We start from the raw sequence: 23,322 nt of genomic DNA, 5'->3' as shown, positions 1-23,322 counted from the left end.
AATCTCACCATTTCCCAGATGCCCCCTTCCCTTAACATACCAGGATGGAGGTGTGGCGGGCAAAGTTTTTTATTTTTAGACATTTCAAAACTGTGAATATGCCATACATACAGAAAGCCTCCAACCACATCCATGCCAAGAGATAGAATGCTACCTGGCCTCTCTGGCCACTGCCCAGCTTTCAGGTAGCGCATCCTTGCTGCTCTTAGTAGGCACAACTCTTTCTGCAGCCCTCTGCACAACCAGACAGATGGAGATCTGTCTGTTTTGAACTTTATATAAATGAAATTGTGCTCTCAGCATACTTTTGTGATTCTTAAACCCCACGTGATGTCTATAAGATTCACCCATCTTGTGACCACAGCCAATTTTGTTTTATCCATTTTCTTTGCTGTTGAGTGTGTATGAATGAATGTAGATGTATGAATGTACATGATTTATGTGAATTGAGTATGTATGAATGACTATACATGTATGAATGTACATGAATCATTTTATGTGTACATGATTTACGTGTTAACTCTTTTCTTTAATAATTTTATATCTATTTATTTATTTGGCTGCACTGGGTCTTAGTTGTTGTATGCAGGGTCTTCGATCTTCATCGTAGCATGTGGGATCTAGTTCCCTGATCAGGGATGGAACCTGGACCCCATACACTGGAAGTGTGAAATCTTACCCACTGGACCACCAGGGAAATCCCCATGTGTTCATTCTTCTTGGGTAGGCATTTGGGTTGTTTCTAGTTGGGGGCTATTGTGGATGATGGTGCTGCAACCTTCTAGCAGAGAGATCTGCTCTTCTGATCTCCAAGGAGAGTGAGACCCCAGGAGAAAGGGACTCAGGAGAGGTGGCCAGACCCATCCCAGGGGTTTAAAAGACCTGTCCTTGACCCACCCCCACTTCCAGTTCTCTTTGCCCCAAGCCCAGCAAGGCCACAGACGATGAGGTTTCAAGTTTTTATCATAAAACAAAGCTTAAGTCACAGAGAACAGGACACTTTCCACTCAACACATACAACACACATTCACTGAGCACCTGCTGAGGCCAGGCTGTGTGCTCGGCCCCAGGGGAGACCTGAGATGGGGGAGGTCACAGTCGCTGCTCCCAGGGGCTCACAGGCTGGTGAGGACACAGACAGGGGCACATCTTCCAAACAAGTCTCAGGGAAGCAGAAGTGCTAAAATAGTCAAGGAGCGATTCATTCCTCCCAGGAGGTCAGGAGAAGCCACATTTGTGTGGCGTCTTGGGAGCAGGGGGACTTTTGATGAAAGGGTTGTCGGGGGTGGCCGGGGGCAGGGGGACAGCACTTCAGGGAGCTGCAGGAGGTCTGGAGTGGAGGGCGTGCTCAGGGCCTGGGCCAGAGGTTCTAGACTTTCCGGAACATTCCAGAAAAAAACAAAAACTAGGAGATCAACGCATTATGCCAACTTTTCATTGTTACAGGTTGAAAAGTGAAAGCGTTAATTGCTCAGTCGTATCCGACTCTTTGCGACCCTCCAGGCTCCCCTGTTCATGGAAATTTCCAGACAAGAAGAGTGGAGTGGGTGGCCATTCCCTTCTCCAGGGGATCTTCCCAACCCAGGTACAGGTTGGGGCATCACAAAAATAAGAGATAAAAAAGGAAACGCTATCATCTCCTTTCAACATCACTTCCTAAACATGGGATTATTTTAATATTCTACTCCCTTCCAGAAAGGACATCATTTCCAAATAAAAGACTCTCTTTCAAAGTTGGTTTAATTTAACAAAAAGATACTAAGAATTTTTTTAAAAAAAAGAAAAAGATACCAGGAAATCCTTATTTCCCATTTTGCTACAGACCCTAAAAATCTTGCCCCTGGAGTAGCACCACTTTGCAAAACAGACAATGGAAGCCGCTTAGGGGGAGGGAAGTGAGCACCTGGGGATCTGGGGTGAGAAAGGAGGCAGAACTGGAGCTGGCCACAGGGTGTGGACTTTACCCTGAAGACACAGGCCACCCTGAGGGCTTTGAGTAGGGCTGGGGTTCCATCTGCACTTTAGAAAGACCTTGTGGAGGGATGCTGGGTGAGCGGAGGAGGTTGGAGACTGGGTCTTGTTCCCAGGGCTCTTGTACCTCCTTCTGAAGGTCCCCCCAGCCAACGGCACCCTGCTGAGCCCCACAACACCCAGGAGACCCTGAGCAGGGTGGACAGGCATCTCTGGAGTCATGGATGTGCTGGGACTGGGGACAGGAAAGGCTGAGCACCATGACTAGTCCTGCTGGAAGTAGAACTTGGTGACCTTGAGGGCCTCTGTGGGCATATTGGTGAGGCCCACGGGCTGGTCGGCCTCCAGTGATGTGCAGAGGAACCAGCCGGGGCAGGCAGCTGACTCAAAGCTGGTGGTGGGCCCGTTGTCGAAGCGGATGAAGGCGAAGCGCTTGTCCTGCTCCCTGTTCTGGTTCAAGTCAGTGATGTTCACGGCCTGGAAGTCAAGAAGAAGCAAGTGAGGGCAGAGGAGCAGAAAGGTCCTTGCAGCCCACCTGGCCATCTGGCTGCCCAGAGTAAGTTCTGGGGAAATACTGGCCTGGAAAAAGTGTCCTGGGTCTCAGGACAGCCTGACACAAGAAGGTTGTCCCGTGCTTACACCTTGATTTGGGGACATCTGGCCACTGTAGCCTTGGGTCCATACGTTTGACAAACACATGGTCCCATCAACAGAGGCCAAGGCCTGTGGAGGCTGGACTCTGTCATGTCTGCACCTCTGAGAGATGGGAGAGTGCAGCAACTGGGAAGGGTATGGCAGTCCACATTATTCACAATATCCTGGTCATTGCTACTCCACACAAAGCAGGCAGTCACTTTCCACTAAAGTGCCTGTTCACTAGTGGACAGAAAGGACAATGCCACAGTTACAGCCACTCTCATTTGGGTTAAGATTTCGTCCAACAGTCCCCTGATAGAAAGCTCTCTTTTTCCAGGGCTGATAGCCCATTAATGTTGCACAGGTGCACAAGGCCCTAGAGGGGGATGCCAACTCATGGATTTGAGTAGATAAAGGCTGGAAAAGAATGGTCCCCAAGGTTGGCTTTACTGGAAGAGGGCAAGTCCAAGTGGGTTAGTGGCCCTTGGGCAAGAGAGTGACACACAGAGACTGAGGTCCCCAAAGGAGCCATGCCTCCTGGTGTCCTCATCCTGGAAACCCCCTCTCTCATTGAGGCTAGACTTGGCCACATGGCAAGCTTTAGTTCACTGGACATTAATGGTATGATACAAACAAAAGTTTAGTAAGTGCTTGCACACTAAGGCTTGCCTTTTTGGAGTTATCCCTCTTGGAAAGCAACCACCATTCTGTAAGGAAGCTTAAGCTGACAACTGAAATCAGTGAGACCATGTGGAAGGAGAACCTGGAGGATGAGCCCCAGCCAAGCTCCCTGCTGAATGTGGCTGCAGGAGGGAACTCAGTTATGCCATGGGGCACAGATCTGCTCAGCTGATCCTAGTCAACCCACAGAATCATGAGAAAGGACACACTGTGCTTGTTTTAAGCCACTAGTTTGGGGGTGGTTGTTGTCTGAGGCAGGTCCTTACCTCTAACTTGAGCTTGATCTCATCTCCAGATTTGACGCAGGCCAGGCACAGCTTTCCCCCATGGATCCCCAGGAACATAGTATGGGGTTCGATGGGTACCACATCTATCTTCTCTGGGGAAGAACAAAGGGGAAGTTCAGGTTGTAGAGAAGAGAAGGCAGAGATGGAGAAGACACAGCAGGCTGGACTCTCCCTGGGGACTTTTCTGTTCCCCTAACTAAAATCCTGGGCTTCCCTGGTGGCTCAGTGGTAAAGAATACTTCTGCAATTCAGGAGACAAGGGTTTGATGCCCACGTCAGGAAGATCCCCTGGAGAAGGAAATGGCAACCCACTCCAATATTCTTGCCTAGGCAATCCATGGACAGAGGAACCTGGAAGGCTACCATCCATGGGGTTGTTAAAGAGTCAAATACAACTTAGCAACTAAAAAAACAAGCAGATTAAAACCCCAAGGTCAGAAGGACAGTGAGACCCCATCTTCTTGGTCAGGATCCAAACAGAAGATCAAACCAAGCACATTATCTAGCTATTCCTCAAGGACCAAGGCGCCTAAATTCTGCTCCAAGTGATTGCTACCCTTCCCTTCTTTCCCTGGGCTTCCCATGTGGCTCAGTAGTAAAGAATCCACCTGCCAATGCAGTAACGCAAGAGACAAGCGTTTTATCCCTGGGTTGGGAAGATCCCCTGGAGGAGCAAATGGCAACGTTGCCACTCCAGTATTCTTGCCTGTAAAATCTCATGGACAGAGAAGCCTAGTGAGCTACAGTCTATGGGATCACAAGGGTCAGACATGATTGAGCACGTGCACACACCCCCTTCCCCAGGACCCCTGTCCTCTAGGTCCACAGGTGTGCTGCCCATGGGGCCCAGTACATGATATCATGAGTGGGACCCCACAGCTTGGTCCACAGACGCCTGGGTGGGTTTGAACCCATTTTTTTCCTGTGGTGGTCTCCATGCACTCATTGGGAGTGAAGACCTCAGTTTCTCAGTGCTTTAACATCCTTATTCAGAGAGTTACCAGAGGACAGGAAAAGTGGGTCTCACGCCCTTTTAGAGTGAGGAAGGGGCAGCGAACAAGAATGGGGATCATGCCATTCTACAATACCAGACTACCCAACAAGGATGTGAAAACATCCTAGAGGGCTGGTGCTGGAAGAAACCCATATCCTATCAACCAATTGCCCTTCTCTTACTAAGGGGAAAACCAGGGAACAGAGTGAGTGAACCTTGTTCAAATTCATCCAGGTTGACATGGATCTGGAATATGACTCAATGTGGTGTCCAAGATTAAGAGATATAACCCAGCCTGTGGATGGTGTATTAGTTTTAGGTGGGAGTGAGAGTTTGAACACACAGAAACACGGGCTTCCCAGGCACTAGAGGAAGAAAAGGGCTGGTCTTGCCTTCTGGGCCCTGCCCTCCCATTTATGGCCTGGGGATCATGGTGTCCATAGGTGGTGGCTCCCAACCTAGGCTCTACCTTTTCTATCTTCTTGAGGCTCCCCTCATATGTGTCCTTCAGTGGCCAGGCCTCTCTAGCTTCAAACGTGGCCACAAAGAACCAACAGGGATTAAGACATGGTACCTAAAATTCCCAGGGTCAAGCCACAATGCTGTAAACTCCTGTGCAAAGTGACCGGTGCCCACTCAGCATCGACCTTCCTGGCCACCACTCACCCTCTAATTTAGTATTTGGTCCTTGCAAGTATCCAGCAACTAATTGGTTATTCCTCAGGTAGAAGATCTTCTGGTTGACATCCCAGATCCTGAAAAACAGAAGGACCCAGCTATAGTGGACAGCTGCTGAGTGCCCAGCCCCTTCTCTGTATTCCCCAGAGTGTGTTCAGTTTTCTTCCAAGGGTGTGGAATTAAACACACCCATAGCATGACTGTGAAGTCTGAGGTCAACACTGGTTAAGAGACAGACCCAAATCCCAGATCTGGTAGGCCATGTGCCTGCCTTCTACCCCTCTTCTCACCTTGTTTCTCATCCTCAGCTTCCCAAGCAGCCACCTCCTACTTCAGCAAAGCAGACTCTAGATTAGGACCATTAATAAACTTCCTGGGTGTAGACATGTTCTTTGTCTGCACCATCCAATATGGTAGCCACCAATCACTTGCAGCTATTGAGACATGCAGCTATTGAGGTCTTGAAATGTGGTGTGATTGAGGATCTGCATATTTTCTAATTTTTTTTTTTTTTTTTTTTTTTTGGTCATGCAGCATGTGGAATCTTAGTTCCCTGACCATGGATCAAACCTACACCCCTTGCATTGAAGCACAGAGTCTTAACCCCTGAACCACCAGGGAAAGTCCCCAATTTTTTATTTTCTTGTATGTTTATGAATTTAAATGAAAATCTAAAGAGTCATCTGAGATTAGTGGCCCCCACAGCACAGAGCTAGAAGCTTCAAGGGTCAGGCCCCATTGCAGCTAACTTGCTCCAAGCCTTAGACCATGAAGACTTGTCCCCAAAGTCTGTTCCCTATTGACAAGTCAGCTTCCTTTCCAGTTCACCCTGTGGCCTGTTTCTGGCTCCCTGTTTTTTCTTCTTGGTGAAGGGCCTCTCTGTCTGAAAGCAGGGCTTGTAGCTGTGAGATGGACTAACAGGGCCCCAGCCAGGATGTGGACACTTCACTCCCTGCTGCCCCCATCCCCCAGCATGACCTTGGACCTGTGCCTCATCTCCTCACCTGTGAAAGGGGGCTGGCAACACCCATCTCATCAGGTGACCTTGAAGAGCCCATGAGCTCAGAGGGAGGGGGTCAGTCAAACCGTAAAGTTCTTGGCTGGAATGAGCATTTGACCTTTCGTGACTATTCTTAGCTCCTGGATGAGTTGAATTTCATCTGAAAGGATTAAACGTTCCTTTCTAGAGGCCTCCAGTGGTAATTTCTGGAGATCCCAGCCAATGGGAGGAGGTCAAGGCAGACCCCTGGGAAGGGGAGGGGCTTCTTTGGGACCCACACAGGCACACAGAGTCCCAGCCTGTAGCCTCAGGCAAGAAGAAACAGAGAGGGGCACTGTGGACAGGACACAGTCCAGAGCTCCAGATTGATGGTTAACAGTTCCTGATTGTGTTGGTACATCAGACGGTCCAGCTCCCCTGGGGGCTCAGTTTCCCCATCTGTGACTTGGAGTGAATTCTAACCCTACCTGCATTACAAGGTTGTGAAAGCCAAAGGCACAGATAACATTGTGACAGCGTTTTGTGTGACAGTGTTTTGAGAGCTGGAGGGTGAGGTCATCCCGACAAGTCCTGGGACATCAGAGCCCAGAGGCCACATGAAGACAGCGCTCTGTTTTAATCACCATCACAGCCTGCTATTTTTACAGCAGGGATGGTGACACCTCACCACATTCCTGACCCAGTTTTTAATCATCGTAATAGTTTTCAGGAGCCTGATGGGCTTCAGTCCATAGTGTCGCTGAGAGTCAGACACGACTGAAACCCCAGCCCACCACAATAGTTTTCAGACGCTTTACTGCTCACAAAACACTCACAATGTTATCCATGCCTTTGGCTTTCACAGTCTTGTAATGCAGGTCGAGTTAGAATTCACCCCAGGTCACAGATGGGGAAACTGAGGCCCCAGGGGAGCTGGACCCTCTGATGTACCAACACAACCAGGCGTTGTTAACCATCAGTCTGGAACTCTGGGCTGTGTCCTGTCCACAGTGACCCTCTCTGTTTCTTTGTCCAGAGCACTCTCCCAGGCTTTAGCCTCAGCACGGCTCCGGGCACGTTTATGTCACCAAGATGCCTGAGCCCCTGGGCAAGTAAGTCAGGCTTCCAGTCAAGCTTTGCACATCTGGGAGATTTTTAAATACAAGTGCCAAAGATCACGGATGTGGCAGCCAACCTTAGTTAGCTAACCTTAGGCAGCTAACCCTAACCTTAATTATTAAGGGATGCTTAATGGCTCAGACGGTAAAGTGTCTGTCTACAATGCGGGAGACCCAGGTTCAATCCCTGGGTGGGGACGATCTCCTGGAGAAGGAAATGGCAACCCACTCCAGTATTCTTGCCTGTAAAATCCCACCAACAGAGGAACCTGGTAGGCCATAGTCCATGGGATCGCAAAGAGTTGGACACGACTGAGCGACTTCACTTCACTTCACTTTCAAGCCCAAACCCAGGGCAGCCCCAGACAGCTGTGTCCTGCGTCGCTTTTCTATCCCTCCAGCCCCACTTCCCTGGGGTCAGCCTTACCTGAAGGCTTGCATCTCGCAGGGTCTCTTTCCCAAGGGGTGGCAGGCTGTTTCTGAACGGAACAGGAAGAGGAGAAGACAGATTAGGTAACCGTGGATGTAGATGTCCATCCTGTGACCTCGAGGCGATGGGAGACTGCCATTTCAGACCCAGAGGAGCTGCTTATAAAGAAAAGAGTCGCTCACCCAGCCGGGCTGCGGACGCCTGTCCCACGAAAATGAACGGAAACGCCTGCACATTTCCAAAACGAGAAACCTTGCTGTTGTCACTTTCAACCCTGCCGAGTGTCGCAATGGGATGTCGTAACCCATTCCCTCCCCTTTTCCTCTGTGCAATTTCCCCAAAATCGAGATTTCTATTTCCCCTTCACCCAGTTCCTGGGAAGAAGGGCACAATGAAAACTCAAGCCCCTCATCTGCCCGACAGGTATTCTGAAACTTTGAAAAACCAAATGTGAGTAGAAATGTCCCTCTCTTGTAAGAAGCCAAGTGGCAGGGTTCCCAGTGCACCTCACAGACTCAGGCCATTTTGTGTTCTTTGAAAGAGGGGCAGCCTTGTTGGACCTTGGACCAGGGGCTGGCAAATACTCTGTCAGACAAAAATTAGATAGCAAACGTTTTAGGATTTCTGGGGCCATACATCATTATTACTCAACTCTACTGTCATAGTTGAAAAGCAATCTTAGACAATCTGTAATGTGTACATGTGTGCAGTCACTAAGTCGTGTCTGACTCTTTATGACCACATGGTCTGTAGCCGACCATGCTCCTCTGTCCGTGGGATTCTCTAGGCAAGCATACTGGAGCGAGTTGCCATTTCCTCCTCCAGGGGACCTTCCTGACCCAGGGATCAAACCCGTGTCTCCTGCATCGGCAGACAGATTTTTCCCCACTGAGCCACTGGGGAAGCCCAGCCAATCTGCAAACCCACAAGCTAATTGGTTTCCAGGACAACTTTATTTACAAAACAGGCGGTGGCTGGATTTGGCCTGAGGCTTGCTTTCTCCTGTTCTCGAGTAAACTTCCTGCCAGGGGACTTTGAAACCAACTCTATTCCTGTTATCCATGTCTTTGAAGTTAGGGTCTTGGGAAAATGGGATGAACTCCACATCCCATTGGGGATGGAAATGAATCCAAAACTGCCTCTGGCACGTGCTGTTTGCCACCCGTGTGACTTGGAACAAATCATTTGTTTGGGTCTCTGCTTCTACCTCTTCATACTCAGAATGAGATTGATTATGTCATCCTTATGGGTACAGGGAGAGAAGGAATGTGAGAGGGAGGAAGGAACAAAGGAATGTGGGAAAGGAGGTGGAAATGGAGGGAAGGAGGGAGATTGGTTGATTGGAAGGTGAAAGTTCTGGGTCAGAGTAGGCATTCAGAAACATTTATTTCCTTTCTTACTATATTCTAGATAGGGAAAAGGAAAGTATATTCCTCTTTATGGACAGAGAAGAGTTGAAGTGGGTCCTACATGATCTCAATGGTAGGAGGATGGACCTCTAGTGCAGAAGGACAGATTGTGGCATTTGAGAACTTGATGGGCACTCAGCATCATCCTGCCTCACCCCATCCTTGTTTCTGAAGAAGACCCAGAGAAGGAAAGACCTGCCCAAGGTCACACAGCTCGTCCATGGCAAGGTACAGCCAGAAATCCAGGTCTCCTGGTTCCCACCCAAGGGACACCCTATTACAGCAGCAGATCTTGAGGAGTCTGACTTTATTTTCAGCCATCCCATCAGAGGTTGTGTTCAAATGAGGGTAAAATCTGTGAAAAAGGAAGGCTGCATGACATATTTGAAAGTTACTAGGAGAGTCGATCTTAAAAGTTCTCATCACGAGCAAAGGCAAAAAATTAATTGTATTACTGTGTTGTACATCTGAAACTCACATAATGTAATACATCAATTGTTGCTGTTTATGCTAAGTTATGTCCAACTCTTTTTTGACCCAAAGACCATAGCCTGCCAGGCTCCTCTGTCCATAGGATTTCCCAGGCAAGAATACTGGAGTGGGTTGCCATTTCCTATGTCATTTGTACCTCATAAGTCAGTTATGTCTTGATAAAAATGTTTTTTTAAAGAGGAAGTTTGCAAATGAACTTTCTCCGATCTTTAAAGAGCTCTTCTTTCAGAGCAAATGCAACATTTCTGCAAAAATTGTGTCACCTCCCCGAGTGGAATGAAACAGCACGTAGGCCCTTTCTGGGCAGGGGGGCAGGAGTCCCTGAGGCTGGGCAGTGGAGTCACTTAGGACTGGGGCTCCCAGGCAACGAGCCAGGGCTCTCTGGATCTGTTTCCTTATCCATTGTGTGTATTAGTTGCTCAGTCGTGTCTTGACTCTTTGCGACCCCATGGACTGTAGCCTGCCAGACTACACTGTCTGTGGGATTTCCGAGGCAAGAATACTGGAGTGGGTTGTTATGCCCTCCTCTGGGGATCTTCCCAACCCAGGGATCAAACCCACGTCTTTTACATCTCCTGCATTGGCAGTAGGGTTCTTTACCACTAGCACCACCTGGGAAGCCACCCCCTACCGGCATCTCTGACTACATGTAGTCTTGCTTCTGGTGCTCAGCCTTCACTCCACTTCCTGAGTTGAGGTTAATGACCATGCCACAGAGTGGACTCTGCCTCCCCCATCAGCACCCTGAGCTTCCCTCCCAGCTCCAGACATCACCACTATAACTGGTGCCTGCTACGTGCCAAGCCCTGCTCTGCTATTATAACCAGTGACAACAGAAATAACTAAGACCCACTTCAAGGGAAACAGGACATTCAGGTGAAATCTGTGTTCTAAGAGTGACACGAGACAGGCTCCATGGAGACCACACGGATGAACCTTCATTGTAGATGCCTGTAAAGTGTTCAGGGCAGTCTGCCCACATGGGAAGTATCCTATACATGAGAACTCTTTCTCAGTTTCAGTTAATGGCATCTTTCAGTTCTAGGATTTCCAGTTGCTTCCTTTTTTTTTTTTATAGAGTTTCTAGTTCTCTGCCAAAAGTTGCAATCTTGTCTTTGACACCTTTGATCCTGTTATTCCTTCAGGTTCTTACAAAGGCTTCTCCAGTTGACTCTATCATTTGAATCCCCGCTGGGTTTCCTTCTATTGTCTCTTTCTCTCTTTTGCACATACTGTCTGATTACTTTTATTAACTGTTGGACACTGTAGCAAAAACTGTGGGATCATTTGAGGCTCTGAGTAATGTATGCCCTCAGAGACACTTCACTTTTTTTGTGTGCAAATGTTTATAGCAACATTATTCACAGCCACATATTCTTAACAGCCCAAATCTGAAAACAATCCAAATGTTCATCAGTGGATGAGTGGACAAACTGTAGTTATCCTATGATATTGTTGTTGTTGTTTAGCCACTAAGTCATGTCCGACTCTTTGCATCCCCATGGACTGTAGCCCATCAGGCTCCTCAGTCCATGGGATTTCCCAGGCAAGAATACTAGAGTGGGTTACCATTTTCTTCTCCAAGGGATCTTCCTGACCCAGGGATCAAAGTCGTGTCTCCTGCATTGGCAGGTGGGTTCTTTACCACGGAGCCACCTGAGAAGCCCTATCCTCTGATACACTGCTGGGCAATAAAAAGAAGAAAAATATTGATACATGCAACAACATGGATGAACCTCCAAAACTTGGCAATGAATGAAAGAAGTACAAAAGACAATGTACTGTATCATTTCATGTATATAAAATTCTAGAAAAGGTAAAACTATAATGATAAGATTCTCAGTTGTCTGGAGCAGGGGGTCTAAGGAGGGTGTTGACAGTGATGAAGCATAGGAAATTTTTTTGGAATGAATATACTTAGTGCTACTGAAATATACAGTTAAATATGGTTAAAATAGTATGTTTTAAAAATTATTTATTTCTTTCTTTTTGGCTGAGCTGGGTCTTCATTGCTGAGTGGGTTTTTCTTTAGTTGCAGAGAGCAGGGGCTACTCTCTAGTTGTGAGACATGGGGTTCTCATGGTGGTGGCATCTCTTATTGCAGAGCATGGGCTTTAGGGCACACAGGCTTCAGTAGTTGCAACTCCTGGGCTCTAGAGCTCAGGTTCAGTAGTCGTGGTGCACGGGCTTAGTTGCTCTGCAATATGTGGGATCTTCCCAGACCAGGGATGGAACCTGGTGCTTCTGCTGGGCACCAAGGTCAAGGGTACTGCAGCCCCAGGTAACTTCACCCAAACAGGGCTTAAGATGACTCAGGACTGGGTTTCAGGAACTGTGCAGGCTGCTCCATTTAGGTCCCAGCCCAAACCTGGGTTGTTTAAGGTGGGGCAGGTCTCTCCTACTCAGTGGGAGATAAAGTACAAACTGTGTCCTTCTCCACCCCTGAGCCCCACGAGTCTGCCTGATAGAAGTGGTTGAAAAGGTGAGCAGGAGTCAGAGAGGAAGGAATTTTAATTCTCCTCCAAGGAGCAGGGCATTTATCTAAAAGGAAACTGAATCAGAGGGTGACAGTGTCAGATTTGTCTTATTAAGATCAACCTAGGAATAGTGGCCAGATGGATCAGAGTTGGACTGAGCTTGGGGGTGACTGAACCTGAAACAGTGGGGTGACACAGATCTTGGCAGTGGGTGCTGACAGCAGAATCTCCAAAGGTGTCCTTCTGACTTGTAGCGCTGGCCAACTTGAGTGTATGTGCCCACCATGGATGATTTCAAGCCATCCATCTCACTGAATAAGTTGGGGAAGAGATGGGATCTTGCTGTCTCCAGCACCCTAAAGGTACAGGGAGATTTGACAGCTCTTGAGTCTTCCTAGAGAGAAATTTCATATTTCCTGACTCCGGTCTTCCTCCTCTGTAGCCCAAATGGCTCACCACATGGGTCCCATCCCCCTTGCAAAAAAGCAATGTGTGTGCATGCTCAGTTGCTTCAGTCGTGTCCAACTCTTGGCGACCCTGTGGATTGTACCCCTTCAGGCTTCTCTGTCCATGGGATTCTCCAGGCAAGAATATTGGAGTGGGCTGCTATGCCCTCCTCCAGGGCATCTTCCCAACCCAGGGATCAAACCCCTGTCTCTTATGTCTCCTGCATTGACAGTCAGGTTCTTTACTACTAGCGCTGCCTGGGAAGTGCAAAAAGGGATGCCTACTGACAAATCCAGCTTATCAGGAAATGTCAATGAATCTTGATGTGAATTTTCAGCGTTTCTCCTGGAGTTGTTTTTGTTGTCAATCCAAGGACTCTTGGGAAACATTTAAGCTGCCGGCTTTGGGTGTTCAGGTGTGCACCTTTGACTTAATCTCATATTTCAAATCTTCAGCTAATTCTTGAATGCCTGAGTGGTACAGTGCATACACAATACAGTCAGCACCATTGTCCAAACCTTGTAAAGTTTTCCTAGGATAATAGAACAAAGACTCCGGTTACTCTCTCCAAGAGATGAGTAAATGCTTGAATACAAAGCAGAGGAAAAGGACGAGAAAAATAAGTCCCCATAGTGTAATCTGCTGTCCTCTCTTGGTCGGTCTCCACCTACCCAGCCCTGCCAGGCAGCCAAGTTAATTTTAACCAATTTTGGTAGCTAATTAGAAGAAGCTTCCCTATAGCAGCAGGTCAGGCTTCCCACATGGCTCAATGGTAAAGAACCTGCTTGCCAATGCAGGAGATGTGGGTTTAATCCCTGGGATGGGACAATCACCTGGAGAAGGAAATAGCAACCCACTCCAGTATTCTTGCCTGAGAAATCCCGTGGACAAAGGAGCCTGGTGGGCTACAGTCCATGAGGTTCCAAAGAGTCAGACATGACTGAGCGACTAAACAACAACAAAACAAGAGCAGCAGGTCAGGTTTGGAGACAAGTGTTCTCCTGAGCATCTCTGTCCACCAAACAGCAGCCATCACAGTGACCAGCTGGTGAAGGTCAGGAGATTGTGCATAAAGCCAGCTGAGACTGATTGCTGATTTATAAGAAGCCTGTTGTCCTCCCAGATGATAGGGTCCACATGGGGTCTCACTGATAAGACGGCTCGTCATGTCGACCTCTCAAACAAAGAATAAATCACAGTGATCCTTGAGACTGACCAAATTGCCCAAATGGCATCCTCTTATCTTACTGGTGCCTATCTTCTCAAAGCTGTGAGACCACCAGATTCCAGACCTCCAACTACGTGATATCCCTTCAGAAAGTTTTTCATTGGGGGGGTATAAGGACTCTGTCAGAAAAGGAGGATGCTGGTTCTCCTTAAGGGCCAGTCACTCTCTCTTTTTCCTGTAATAAATTTCCCTTTTCTTGCCCGACTGCCCAGCTCGCTCTCTTTTTCTCTGCCCTTGCCTTACATTCTGGTGCCAAAACCCAGGAGAGAAGATTCACCGCAACTGGGTGGGCTCCTCTCACAAGCCCACCTCTGATGGTCCCCTCCCTTGGACCTTGCTGAGAAACTGAGAAGAGCTCCGGGACGGGACTTTCCACTTGCTTTGTTGGACTGATGTGTACACACTGGCCCACATTTCATCCATTGGTAACAAGGGTGAGTGAAATCCCATTCTCTTGGATCCTCTCTCTTGCCTCATTTCCAAGTCCTAACCCTAGGCGGGAGGATCCCTAGGCCCTCGGGCTGTCGGCCTTGTGCCCCATCTGACCTTGAAATAGGGGACACCTGTTTCAAAGCAGACTATCATTCAGTTCAGTTCAGTTGCTCAGTCATGTCTGACTCTCTGCGACCCCATGGACTGCAGCGTGCCAGGCCTTTCTGTCCATCACCAACTGAGTCAGTGATGCCATCCAACCATCTCATCCTCTGTCGTCCCCTTCTCCTCCCACCCAGCATCAGGGTCTTTTTAAATTACTCTCTGAGAAAGTCTTGAGAACAGGGATGACTTTTCTCTCGGACCTTTCTCCTCGCTTTGTCTCACCCTTGGCTAACCTACCTAATTGGCCACAATGGGAAATTCTCAATCCCAGCCCTCAAAATCTACTCCTCTAGGATTCCTTCTCTGAAACCTAAAAAGCCTTGGGCTTCCAAGGGGAGATAAGACCAAGAAGACTTATTTACTATTCTAACACTGTCTGGCTGCAATACAGACTTGATGACAGGTCCCAATGGCTGAATGTAATTTTCTCCAGACCTCGATAGCTTCAGCCACTGCATTGCCAAGTGGTTAGAAATCCCTTATGTTCAGGTTTTCTTCACTCTCTGCTCTCGACGCTCTCTCTGTGATTCCTGTTCTACTTCTCAAATACTCTTCGCCCACTCTGGGCCACATCCTCCTAATACAATGTCTTGCGACCCCTGTTTAGATTTTTCTTCTTCCTTCGACCCTTCCAACCACAGGCCAACTCCCCTGCCCCTGCCCCTCCGTCCCCCGCCATCGCTCCCAATCCCCTTGCAGCTGCTCCAGATCCAGTTCTACAACCTCCACCTTATGTCCTGTCCTCCGTCCCTCTCTCCTTCTCAAGAGCAGGCCTTGGCCAACTGCCACAGCTCCCAACACCCCTCCCCAGACTCTGAGACCTCAGCCCCACCCTCTACCCTGAGGGTCCCAAGGCTTTACTCCAACCTCCCTAGATCTCTAGGGATCTACTGTCCCGAACAACTTTAAATAGGAAACTTCACCCCAGGACCCCTCTCCTTCCCCTACCCAACTCCTCCCTTTACCAGAAGTAGCTGGAGCAGAAGGCATTGTTCGGGTTCATGTCCCATTCTCCCTTACAGATCTATCTCAGATTGAAAAGTGTCTTGGCTCCTTCTCCTCAGACCCTGATAATTATCTAAAAGAATTCAAGTATCTTACCCAGTATTATGACTTAACCTGGCATGATATTTACATCATCCTTTCCTCCACTCTTGCCATACTTTTATGGCACGTCTCTCAGGCGCATGATGATGATACACAGGACAGACACTAAGCCCTTAGGGGCAAGGGCTGTCCCCCAAGATGATCCCAACTGGGATTATCAGGCAAGGAGACCTGGATGAGCAGCCTGTAATCATATGATTGCTTGCCTCATTGTGGGCCTTCAGAAGGCGGGGCATAAAGCCATCAACTTTGATGAGCTCCAGGAAATAACTCAAAGACTGGATGAAAACCTGGCACAATTTCTAGCCAGGTTAATGGAAGCCCTACAAAAATATACAAAATTAGACCCCACTTCAGCAGAGGGCACCATTGTCCTTAACACCCATTTTATTTCCCAGTCACCCCCAGATATCTGAAATAAACTAAAAAAGGCAGAAGAGACCTTTTAAATTTAGTTTTTAAGATTTTCAATCTTAAAGGGAAGAACAGGCAAAGCTAGAGAAGGCCCAAAGAGATCAGGCCAAATACCACCTTTTAGCCACTGCCCTACATAGCTCCAAGCCTCCATTAACCAACAAAGAAATGAAGCCACCTGGGGCCTGCTTCAAATGCAGCAAAGAAGGCCACTGGGCCCGCTTATACCTAAAGCCAAGGCCCCCTCCAGGTCCATGTCCCAGCTGTGCATAAATGGACATTGGAAGGTTGACCACCCAAATCCCCCTCTAGGGATCTGGACATTCCCTCCTGGTCCCGAGCAGGAGTCCTCTGACCCAGCTCTGCCCAACCTCCTCAGACTCGCCACTGAAGACTGAAGGTGCCCAGGGCCCCACCCTCTGACTCTCATCACCTCTATGGAGCCCAGGGTAACTCTTACAGTGGCAGGTAAGCCGATCTCCTTTCTCATTGACACAGAGGCCACTTACTCTTCTATGCCTGCCTACTCCGGAAAAACCAAGGTCTCTTAGGTCTCTGTTATAGGGGTTGATGGTTTAGTATCTATACCATGAATAACTGAGCCTCTACCTTGCACAATTCAAGATACCCCATTTTCCCACTCTTTTCTCATACTCCCAAAATGCCCCACTCCTATTCTTGGGAGAGGCCTTCTCTCAAAATTCAAAGTCTCTGTTACTATCCCAAGCCCACCCTCTGATCTAGCCTGGTAACTGCTCCTTAACACCCACCACTTCTGTTCTTTGTTTGTCTACAACAACACGCTCCTTTCTGTTTTTCCAGACAAAACTCTATAGACAATTCTTACCCCCAACTAGGAACTATACCGCCACACCTCTGTAATCACCATTCACATCTCCCCTTCCTTTCAGGCCGATCTGTCTATCATGTCTCAGGAACTGCAGGACATTCTCTTACTTTGCCAGGGAGACTCCCTTCTGCATATGGTGTAAATTCTCCTCTTGAAGGGGTTACACTGGCAAGTTCACTGTCAGTTTCAGAGACTACTAACAAGTTCCCAGAAAGACTCCTGTTTGCTATCAATTTCAGCTGTTGTCTTCTTACTCCTGGAATATTTTTCCTATGTGGAACCACTGCTTATTTATGTCTTCCCACTAACTGGACAGGAACATGCACCCTGCTATATCTGGCCCCAGATATTTCTATTGCTCCTAACAATCGGACCCTTCCTATCCCACTAACTCATAACTGACCCAGACTGGAAATTCAACTCATTCCTCTATCAATCAGTTTAGGAATAGCCGCTGGGATTGGGACAGGGACCGCAGGGCTCACAACTTCTTTAAATTGCTATCAAAGCCTTTCTAAACTCACAGCCTAGAAGAAATACCTAACAGTCTTATCACTATCCAAAACCAGCTAGATTCCCTGGTAGCCATGATCCTCCAAAACAGAAGAGGATTAGACCTCCTCGCAGCAGAAAAAGGAGGCCTGTGCCTATTTTTGGAGGAAGTCTGCTGCTTCTACACCAATAAATCAGGCTTTGTAAAGGAAGCAGCAATAAATCTGACAAACAGGGCCTCGAGAACACGCCAACAACCTCAGTAATTCATGGGAAAACTGGGTAAGCAATTGGAATTGGATGTCCTGCGTCCTACCTGTTCTAGGTCCTCTCCTACTTAACCCTTTTTCTAACTTTCGGCCCAAGATTAATGTGTCTTTTTTCAAAATTTCTTCAGGATTGTTTACAAGACTTCACCAACTGAACTATCCATGAGCTACTTCTAACTCACTCAGATTATCAAAAACTTCGACCCCACACAAATCCCCTTGACCCACATTCCAGCCTTTTCTTATCTTATCCCCATGTCACCCATGTCACCCCTCTCCCACAAGAAGCAGTTACAGCAGATTGACGTTCAGCCCTTATCCTAAATCAAAAGACTGGAAGTCCCTTTCTGAGGGAGTCCTTTTATACCCCACCAGTGAAAAATGCGAAGGCAATGGCACCCCACTCCAGTACTCTTGCCTGGAAAATCCCATGGATGGAGGAGCCTGGTGCGCTGCAGTCCATGGGGTCGCTAGGAGTCGAACACGACTGAGCGACTTCACTTTCACTTTTCACTTCCATGCATTGGAGAAGGAAATGGCAACCCACTCCAGTGTTCTTGCCTGGAGAATCTCAGGGATGGGGGAGCCTGTGGGCTGCCGTCTATGGGGTCGCACAGAGTTGGACATGACTGACATGACTTAGCAGCAGTGAAAAATTCTCTGAAGGGATGTTCATGTAGCCGGAGGTCTGGAATCTGGTGGTCTCGCAGCTTTGACAAGATAAGCACCAGTGGGATAACAGGATGCCATTTGGGCAATTTGGTCAGTCTCTAGGATCACTGTGGTTTATTCTTTGTGAGGTTGACATTAAGGAGCCATCTTATCAGTGAGACCCCATGTGGACCCTATCACCAGATACGAATGGTAAACTCACTATGAGTCCTTATTGAGGTTCAGAGTTTTCCAAAATGATCTCTGTTCCAGCAGTTTCTGGGTTTGATATGGATCTGCATTGAAAGCCACTATTTATCTAAGTTTTCTTCATGTTTTCCAAGGTACTGGTTTGCTCTTGCCTTCTGGGCTTTGGTGGTAAATTAAGTCTCTGCAGGCAGGGTGAGGGGAGAGGAGACAAAAACTTGGGGGAGGGAACAACTCTGTTTCTTGCCTGCAGTGTTTTGGCCTCTGGGTTCTACTCTTTTCTACAGGTCTTCTTTGGTGGTGATTTAGTTGCTAAGTCATGTCTGACTCTTGTGACCCCGTAGATTGTATGTAGCCTGCCAGGCTCCTCTGTCCATGGGATTTCCCAGTAGGTTGTCATTTCCTTCTCCAGGAAATCTTCCCAACCCAGGGATCGAACCCAGGTCTCCTGCATTGCAGGTGGATTCTTTACCAACTGAGGCACCAGGGAAGCCCAAGTGCTGGTAGTATTCTTGCCTGGAAAATCCTATGGACAGAGGAACCTAGTGGGCTACAGTCCATGGGGTCACAAAGAAACAGATACAACTGAGTGACTGAGCACACACACATACAAAAGTTGAGCAAGCTGGGTATAGATACACCTTGAGAGATACACTCTCAAGATGGGGATATACTCACTTTGTAGAATAAAAAAATCAAGGCTCAGACAAATTAAATCACTTGCCCCAGATCTTGGTTGAGCCAAGATTTGAACCCAATTCCTCCACACTGCAGTCCTGTTAGAGAAGCAGGTGATGTCTTTTCCTCTCTGCTTCATCGCATAGTTAACAGGAACAAGAATTATATTTGTTCTTACACTGTTCCCTATGTGTTTGAACTCACATCATATACAGCAATGATTTATTCTATACCTGTTTGAAAATTTTAGGAGGTTTTTTTGCTAGTAAAGAAAGGATGATTCTAAAACCTTATGTAGGTTAAAGAGAAACCTCTTTACCTGGTTACGGACTAGAATGGCCAGTTTCCCTAGGTTTTCCATGATATTCTTGGTTTCAGTATTGAAAGCCCTGTGCTTAGTCTCATCCAACTGTTTTTGACCCATGGGATTATAGTCCTCCAGGCTCCTAGTACTGGAATGGATTTTCATTTTCTTCTCCAGGGGATCTTCCCAACCCAGGGATCAAACCTGCATCTCCTGTGTCTCCTGCATGGCAGGCAGATTCTTTACCTGCTGAGCCATTGGAGAAGCTCCACTGAAAACCCAGCATCCTGGGAACATTTCAATTCCTGGAAAACAGATGATTGCTCACCCTTAAGAAACCTTTCCTGGTGGCTCAGATGGTAAAGAATCTGCCTACAGTGCCGGAGACCCAAGTTCGATCCCTGGGACAGGAAGATGCCCTGGAGAAGGAAATTGGCAACCTACTCCAATATTCTTGCTTGGGAGATCCCATAGATGGAGGAGCCTGGCAAGGTACAGTCCATGGAGTCACAGAGTCAGAAAAGGTTGAATGACTAACACAAGAAAACTTTAGAAGGTGCTGGCATCATCTGGTAGCTAGTGCTGCAAATTGCAGGCGCAATTAAATATCAATCATTATCCCTTGCCAAGTAACCTAGTAGCAGAGATGCTGTCCATTTTACTACATGAATAGACAGGTAAGTAAAGCATGCTAGAGCACTCCAAAACCGTGGTAAGTCTTCCACTCAAGAAAAGAGACTATAGCAGATATAGTGTTAATCAATCACTCTCATTCTGATCAAGTTAATTTTCAATTAAGCCATTCATATTTAACTTCCTCCAACTATGTAATCAAGACATGGTCACCATCTAGTAGCCTGAAATTGTTTTCAGACTTAAGTTGTAGAAAATATTTACTTTTTCATTGTCATCATCTTCATCCCCTCCTCCTCCCCTTCCTCCTCCTTCACACACATCAGCTATAAGGTCAGCAGTGTAAACAGAGTTCCACTGAAGTTAATAGCTTGTCCAGGGTAGCACAGAGTACACACAGGGCAGTTCCATCTTCATCCTTGTCTCTTTCCTCACTTTTACAGCTCTTCTGTCAAACCATGATTATCTCTGGGCCCTCTATGGTTGGCATCAGTGGTACCACCTATGCTCCAGGTGTTAGAGAATGTGGGTTCCTCCTCCCAGGAATCACAGTGTCTTCACTGGGTTCACATACATTTGTTGCTTGAATTCAATCCAATCCAAGTTATACTTTAGCACCAAGTTTTAATTTAACATCTACTATGTGCCAGGTGAAAATATTTTGGAATGAACCATTTATAAGCATACTGATTTCTTCATAGTATATCACTGTCTGTTCCTGGGAGTTGCATCTTCCTTTACACATTTGAAAGATACACAAGACCATATGCTATTTCACACAGCCCACTGGAGACTGTTACACCCTCTGGGGGAAGGGGGAGGTCGGCTGCTTCAGGGATCCTGGCTGTTGTTTACAAAGCATTTCTCCCTCCATGATAACATTTGGTATCTGTGCCCCTAGAGTATATTCCATGGTTTGGAAACAGACTGTCTGCTGTCAGGCCCAGCTCGTTCCCTTATACTGGCTGTCTTGCTTTGAGCAAATTACTTAACCTTTCTGCGGCCCAGTTTCCTCTTCTGAAAATGTGAACCATAGTAGTCCTTCCTCATGTGGTTATGGGGAGAATTAAACCATGTAAACAGTTCAGCAGAATGCCCAGCTGGAGCAAGCACTATGGAAGTATTAGTTATTACCGTGTCCTTGAAACCCTGAGTTTGCCAGCCTCCTCTTGACATTGAGGAAAGTGAGATCCAGAAAGGAGAAAAAAGTTACCCACTAGAGGCCAACTTAGAATTAAAAATTGGATCTTCAGACCACCAACCTTAATATCTTTTCTCGGCCCCATATACATTTTAACCAGAAGTTGCAAACCAGTAGCTCATAGACTGAATATTTTATTTGCTTGCTTTATTGTTTCATTTTGGGACTTCCCTGTAACTCAAACAGTAAAGAATCTGCGGGCAGTGCAGGAGACCCGGGTTCGATCCCTGGGTCGGGAAGATCCTCTAGCGAAGGGAATAGCAATCCACTCCAGTATTCTTGCCTGGACAATCCCATGGACAGAGGAGCCTGGTGAGCTGCAGTCTGTGGAGTCGCAGAGTCAGACATGACTGAGCGACTAACACTACTACTACTGCTTCATTTAATCAGAATGCTGCACATCACAACATCAGAATATCCAATTCTTTTGGAAAACTGAGAAGTTCTGAGACTTTCCTGGCAGTCCAGTGGTTAAGACTCCATGTTTTCACTGCAGGGGTTGTGGTTTTGATCCCCGGTTAGGGAACTAAGATCCCACATGCTGCATGATGTGGCGCCCCCAAAAAAAGAAAAAAATGAGAAGTTGTGGCCACTTGGGCCTGCATTCTCATGGGCCAGCCACTTGCTGGTACTGACCAGTGACAGCCCCTAATTCTACAAGTCCCTGCCCTTCTCTATTACCCCTCAGATCTATGGCTGAGGACCGGATTGTATTAGTATTTCTCATTGAGCTCACAATGTTCTTTCTCATGCTTTACAGAAACATTTCTCCAGTTTTCCACCTCTCTATTGACAGTAGGAAAGGACCAATGGGCTCCAAGGACTTCATGATTATTTTCTCACACAGGCATGCTTCCCTGAGCTGCCTGCTCACTCAGTATGCACGGGGTTTGCAGCCCCTGCCTCAGAACATCTGCACAGTCTCCCCATGTTGGCCGCTGCCTGCACGGTGGCCAGGTCTCTCAGACAGGCCAGGAGCTCCATGCCCTTGACATTCCCCTTGAAGCTTGCTCTTCAGAGTCTGAGAGCACTGGGTAAATACTTTTCATTCCCATGTTTCAGATGGAAAAATAGAAGAAGAAGGAGCTTACCTAAAGCCATGGTGAAAGATGAGGTCCTCCAAGGTATTCCAGGCTCTGGCTCCAGACGGAGCGGCGACACAGGAAGGAGGCACAGCCAGGCCACACCTGGGCCACCAGCCCCTCCCAGGGCAGAACCACTCCCTCCTACCCGATTCCTGGCGGAGACTGAGAGGAGGAGCCCCAGCCTGCCTTCCCACATACCCACGCAGGGCTGGCCACTGCAAGGAGGTGGGCAAGCCCAGCTTCCAGAACGGTGACTCAGGCTAACAGAAGCCAGACGGGTTCTGATCTGCATAAAATTGGAGGTCACATGTGAGGAGCTGAGCTGGATTAGTGGGGCTGGACCTTTGTTCCCACCCAACCCCAGTGACCCCCAGTCTGTGCCTGTGTGTGCACCTTCATCCAGACAATGTGGGTAGACTTAACCCTGTGTGCCCTTAACCTGAACCAGAAGAAGGTTCTCTTCTGGCAAGCCTCCGGAGAAAGCCACAGAAGGTCCCTGATGATCTTTTTAAAAATGTATTTCTTTCTTTATTTTGGCTGTGCTGGGTCTTTGTTTCTTCATGGGCTTTCTCTAGCTGTGGAGAGGAGGGGTTACTCTCTTGTGGTTCTCGGGGTTTTCATTGCCGTGGCTTCTCTTGTTGCAGAGCATGGGCTCCAGGGTGCTTGGGTTTCAGTGGCTGTGGTTCCCAGATTCTAGAGCACAGGGTCTGTAGTTACATGGGTGCACGGGCTTAGATGCTCCGCAGTATGTGGGGCCAAGGATTGAACCCATGTCTCCTGCATTGGCCAGGGGATCCTTTACCACTGGGCCATGAGGGAAACCTCTCTCTGATGTTCTTATGGAGAAGAACATCAGAAGAACAAGAAACAAGTAACAAGAAACAAGTAAACTAACTTCAGACAGCAGTAAGTGCTAGAGGGGAAAGAAAAAGTGTGAGGTTTTCAAGGGACCTGGGGTGGGTGTGATTTTAGAGAAAGTGGTCAGGGGAAGCCTCTCTGAGAAGGCA

At 47.7% G+C, this 23,322-nt stretch overlaps 1 protein-coding gene and 1 long non-coding RNA gene across 8 annotated transcripts; one reads left to right on the top strand and one right to left on the bottom strand.

The window, feature by feature from the left end:
- Positions 1 to 945: 945 nt before the first annotated feature.
- IL1RN (interleukin 1 receptor antagonist) lies at positions 946 to 22,824 on the bottom strand. 7 transcript variants are annotated; one of them, XM_044925972.2, is made up of 6 exons: positions 22,322 to 22,824; positions 7,772 to 7,823; positions 6,252 to 6,347; positions 5,538 to 5,577; positions 5,236 to 5,324; positions 3,572 to 3,667 (listed from the first exon to the last, which is right to left on the bottom strand). In XM_044925972.2, exons 1-5 carry the CDS (start codon positions 22,605 to 22,607, stop codon positions 5,283 to 5,285), a joined length of 516 nt encoding a protein of 171 aa, XP_044781907.1. In that variant the 5' UTR covers positions 22,608 to 22,824; the 3' UTR covers positions 3,572 to 3,667; positions 5,236 to 5,282. The 7 variants fall into 7 exon arrangements, with proteins under 7 accessions (XP_006056065.2, XP_006056067.1, XP_025116925.1 ...); XM_025261142.3 differs by having other exon boundaries at positions 5,538 to 5,574; positions 22,322 to 22,823; XM_006056003.4 differs by lacking the exons at positions 5,538 to 5,577; positions 6,252 to 6,347 and adding an exon at positions 946 to 2,448 and having other exon boundaries at positions 3,555 to 3,667; positions 22,322 to 22,413.
- On the top strand, positions 8,151 to 22,408 carry LOC123328523. The gene is made up of 3 exons (XR_006543403.1): positions 8,151 to 8,224; positions 9,185 to 9,411; positions 22,293 to 22,408. It is a non-coding gene; the product is annotated as an uncharacterized LOC123328523 (long non-coding RNA).
- Positions 22,825 to 23,322: the final 498 nt, after the last annotated feature.

The sequence above is a fragment of the Bubalus bubalis genome, chromosome 12 (assembly GCF_019923935.1).
Source record: "Bubalus bubalis isolate 160015118507 breed Murrah chromosome 12, NDDB_SH_1, whole genome shotgun sequence".
Lineage (NCBI taxonomy): Eukaryota > Metazoa > Chordata > Mammalia > Artiodactyla > Bovidae > Bubalus > Bubalus bubalis.
Note: the sequence above shows the minus strand (reverse complement) of the source record. Positions and strands in the feature narration are given on the sequence as shown.